This window comes from Felis catus, chromosome A1 (assembly GCF_018350175.1).
Source record: "Felis catus isolate Fca126 chromosome A1, F.catus_Fca126_mat1.0, whole genome shotgun sequence".
In the NCBI taxonomy this organism is placed as follows: Eukaryota; Metazoa; Chordata; class Mammalia; order Carnivora; family Felidae; genus Felis; species Felis catus.
Window position 1 is genome coordinate 231,771,372 of NC_058368.1, and position 4,796 is coordinate 231,776,167.

The window sequence follows — 4,796 nt, forward strand, 5'->3', positions numbered from 1 at the left end:
AGAGAAACAAATGAATAGATTTAAAGAATGAGTAGTCTGAAAGAGTCGGGAGCTTTCTGACCAAAATGCTGTGAATTTCAGATGCAGTAAATTCCATATCGGCTTCACAAGGACTGAGCTCTGCTCCCGGGAAGATTCAGCAAGGAGGTCTGCGCCGGTTTGCCCCGGGTCTATTTCTTTCTTATTTGAACGATCTTATTAAATATACAATAATGTTAATACATGCACATGCTCCTTAGAGCAGGAATTGTTCCCTTGGTAATGAAGTGGGAACACCCACTTGGGAAAGGTATTAAAACCATCACTCACTTTCATGATGACTCTAATCTCAGAGCAAATGTCCGTGAGCCACTGGAAGGCAGAAAGATGATCATTATAGCCTTCTACCTGGTGAAAAGCTCGCCGCTGTCAATCTAACTGCGTGTGAAAAAAAATCGCACTTTCTTTTGAGGAGCTGAGTGATTTGAATATAAATAAGCAACTCTTTCCGCCTGTCAGTTACCTCGAGAATATTTAGTGTTGTCTCTTTTAATGATTGCTCATTACAGATGAGTGCGAGTGAGCGGATTTAATCAGGGTAATACGGGGTAATCATCATGTGAATTTCTCCACATCGGGACTTGTTCCATCTGTTCCGAGCCATTTGTCCATGTAAAACTGTCACCATCTCGAGCCAGTGACTGACAGGTGAGGCCAGACATGTACGTTTTTCATCTCAGACTCAGAAACTCTCTGACGTGTCCTTCTCAGCGAAACAAACAGCTTAAAAGACGTAGAGGGGTCTGTATTTAGGACCTTTTTTTTTTTCCTTTCGTGGGTTTGTTGGGTTCCTCATTAAAATACTTAGCTCAGTCTCTCTTAGCACAAGAGCATGACCAAGGCCACAGTTATCTTGACGGACGTGGTGGAATCTAGGGGGAAGGCTGGGTAACACCACCTCGGAAGGCTTCGCATCAGCACTGACAGCAGCCACCTCCTGGGGTTGAATGGGGCATCGGCTTAGCAGCCACACAAATGCTGTGCTCCCAGGCATAGATGTCTTTTATTCTGCCTTCCTTCCGTGTAGGAAGTGCCAGTCTCGGGCGAGGTGGCAGCCCTTGTCAGCAGCCTTTGTGCGTGGTCACTGAAGACATGGGTTATGGAAATTATTTAATGAAAAAAACGTAGCTTAAGCCTCATGAATCTTTATTTTTTACTCCATGGGATTTCCACGTCAGAAGACCTACAAGAACCGAAGCTCTCTGTTGAAGGATTGCCTCTAGCCCCCAAGCTGGTTCTAACAAAAATTGGAAGAGAATATTTGAGGACCGAATATCCCCTCAAGAAGCTTCAATCCACCAGACAAGCAGCAGCCAATAAACACAATTAGACAGAGTTATTCCCTTTAAGTCTTTGGTGGACCGTGTGTCACCTCAGCTGCACCTGCTAGTTTGCGGTCAGTGCTGGAAGACCGGGCTGTTGTTTTAGACTCAGAATCAACTTTTGTCCACCCTTTCCCTTGTGTCACCGTGACTGTTTTGCAATACTGAGGTGCCCAAACCATGCTGAAGGGCTCAGTACGTAAATGTCGCCACCACATTGGGGCAACAGGGAAGAGTTAGACGGGGGTCCTATGACCCGACGGCTCTAGGAACCGGCAGAAAACAGAAACTCTCGAGACGACTTTACAACATTTAGTTCTCTTTTCCTTTGTTATGAAAAGCCTTATATAACCGACTCCGGTTCTACATCACAAAAGTACCTTGCGCCAAATACCAAAGGAATGAGTGGGGTAGGGGGTGAGGAGAAAGCCCAGATATGCCCTCAAAGAGCCGAGTCTCACAGGCCACGAAGTGACAGGGCAGAAGCACGGAGGTTTGACTGAGAACCAGGGAAATAGGGGTTGCTGCTTTTTTGAGAGTTTTCGGCTTCATTGTTTCATAGCTGGAGGCCCTTCTGTTTTTGCTTTTCGAGCCCTCAGAACGTACAAACAGAAAGTGGTTTTTAAGTACATTTTTCTTCCCACCTGATGGAGAGGAACAAGATGCATCTTGATTGTCACGCTTGAATCCGGATCCATTTTCATAGAATCCACTCAGGATCTGGCTCCCTCGATGCCCTCTTTGATGATGTTCCTGCTTGTTTCCTTTATCTCACTGAAGCCGTGACAAGAACAGGGAAGAGTCCTACACTGCACAGACGTTGCATATTCAGGGAAGAATGATAAAGTAACCAGGAGATTTATCCCCACCACTAATGTTTTCTACCGGCAAGATTCATGCTCAGTATCCTTTACGGCACCTTTGGACAAAGGGAAATGCGTCCACAAAGACATGCCTCATTAGGACGTCTGCTGGGAACTGTATGGTCAAGCGCTGAGTCGGAAAAGCTTCAATAAATTGTTCCCCACTTTATGCTCCGGTACGGAATTGCTGAATTATCCAAACACGTAACTTTGTTTTAGATCACACCGTCCATGGGATGGGCTCTGCCTTCAGTCTCTGAACGTCTTAAGGATGAAAACCGTGTCCCATTCCCTTCCGTCCCCTCGATATCTAGGACCGTGGCGTTCCACTGGAAAATGTCTTCCCGCCCAGGGAGCATTTGGCAATGTCTGGAAATGCCGCTGGTTGCCTAGAGAGTGGGGCGCGCTACTGGCATCTGGCTGGTGGACGCATCTTACAGCACATGGGCTGTCCCCCTCACCAACAAAGAACTATCCAACCCGCAATGTCAATAGTGTGGAGATTGAGAGAACCTGCCTTAGTGTGACACCTGGCACGGGATGCATGTTAATAAATGCTGATTTAATTTCTCCAAAAATAGTCTGTTCGACAATTAGAACAGCAAACTGAATCGGGTACTCTTTTCCTAAATGACTTTTCCCCTGGAATAACCAGATCATGTCGTAAAAACCTCATAGTTTTGGATAAAAAAAAAAGAAACAGGGAAAAGGTTTCCAACCCTATGTTATCCTGCAGCTGGATCCGGGTACGAATGATTCTAAGTGATTCTCTCAGTGGTACATTGTCTTCCTTTAGGCTTTTGACTGATTGTATATGCATATGGGTAAGCCTAATTCCTTTGTCTCTATGTTTTTTGACGCTTTCTGTTATCCCATATATTTTATTATATAACTGCTTTACATTTCCAGTGGTCCTGAATCATTGAGCCATTGCATATTGGATAACTACTACTCAGGAGTCCTATGTGCTGACCATTCCGCACCATTGTAGCAGAAGTGATCATCTCAGAGTCACGTCTTTTTAAAGAATGCCCCGCTAACACGAAGCAGAATTACACCTGCAGGCACAATTCAATATTCATGGTGGAGGTGAAGGATTGAGGAGTTTCCACTGATTATGTGGTAGGGGAGCCCTTCTCCCAGCCCTGAAGGTGTCTGTTTCCACTATTTGCTTGTGACGACGTCCGAAGCTAAGTAGATCTGAAAAATGCAAAAGCTATCGCCAAGAAGCAAATTATTGCTGGAGTATCTCTTTCTTATTTGACTGGCTCGGAACCAAATTGAGAAAACGGTGATATAAACAAATGTATGCCACCTTCCTGTCCCATTGCCTTTTTTGTCAGTCATGTTCCCTAAAGGGTTTCTAGTCTAGTTGAAGAAAAATAGAAAACTAGAATAATCTACACTGTCCAAAAATCTATAAATACATCAGTTTTTAAAGTAACCGATTTTTTTCTTCTCAGAATGCTAGACTTTTACCTCATTATCCATTTTCTTCTTCCAGTGATACAATGTCTCATCGGAGTTTTAGCAAATGGCATCATTGTGATCGTGAATGGCACTGAGTTGATCAAGCAGAGAAAGATGGTTCCGTTGGATCTCCTTCTTTCCTGCCTGGCGATTTCCAGGATTTGTCTGCAGTCATTTATCTTCTACATTAATCTGGTTATTCTCTCCTTGATCGACTTCCTTCCACTTGTTAAGAATTTTGCGGTTTTCATGTTTGTAAATGAAACGGGACTTTGGCTGGCCACATGGCTCGGCGTTTTCTACTGCGCCAAGATCTCCCCCATCGCTCACCCACTCTTCTTCTGGTTGAAGAGGAGGATATCCAAGTTGGTGCCATGGCTGATCATCGGGTCTCTGCTTTTTGCCTCCATCCCTTTGGTTTTCTACAGCAAGCATACGTGGGTTCTTTCCCAAGAAGTCTTGTTGAGACTTTTCTCCCCAAATGCAACAACTCAAATCAAAGAAACATCTGCTTTACAGATTGTCTCTCTTGCTAGGTTTTCACCGCCGTTCATTATCTTCCTCACTTCTACTCTGCTCCTGGTGTTTTCTCTGGGGAGACATACGTGGCAGATGAGAAACACAGCGACGGGCACCAGGGACGGTAGCACAGGTGTCCATGTGAGTGCGCTTCTGTCCATTCTGTCCTTCTTAGTCCTCTATCTCTCCCACTACATGACAGCTGCTTTGCTCTCTTCTCACATTTTTGAGCTCAGAAGCTTCATGTTTCTGTTCTGTATCTTGGTGTTTGGGTCCTACCCTTCGGGACACTCTATTATCTTAATTTCGGGAAATCGTAAACTGAAACAAAATGCAAAGAAGTTCCTCCTCCATGGGCAGTGCTGCCAGTGAGAGAGAACTTTGGTCCATTCGAAGAACTGGCAGTTCCATGAGCTGACGATGCCTGCCATACCTTCTTGAGTCAAACAAAGCAGTCGGCTCACAATTACACAAAGCTTGGACTGCTTGTCTAACCTGAGGCATTTTTATGGATTTGCCCCTTTTTCAAAGGGTTATATTGATTTTCAGAGCCCAACGCACACTGGCGGATCGCATCAATGTC

General features: G+C 44.8%; 1 protein-coding gene across 1 annotated transcript; it reads left to right on the forward strand.

The window, feature by feature from the left end:
* Positions 1–3,561: 3,561 nt before the first annotated feature.
* TAS2R1 (taste 2 receptor member 1) lies at positions 3,562–4,585 on the forward strand. The gene has a single exon (XM_003981557.3). The coding sequence runs from the start codon at positions 3,689–3,691 to the stop codon at positions 4,583–4,585; it is 897 nt and encodes a 298-aa protein (XP_003981606.2). The 5' UTR covers positions 3,562–3,688.
* Positions 4,586–4,796: the final 211 nt, after the last annotated feature.

What these genes read in the sequence shown, in the direction of transcription:
- TAS2R1 (XM_003981557.3), top strand. Translation starts at nt 3,689, where the DNA reads ATGCTAGACTTTTACCTCATTATCCATTTTCTTCTTCCAGTGATACAA.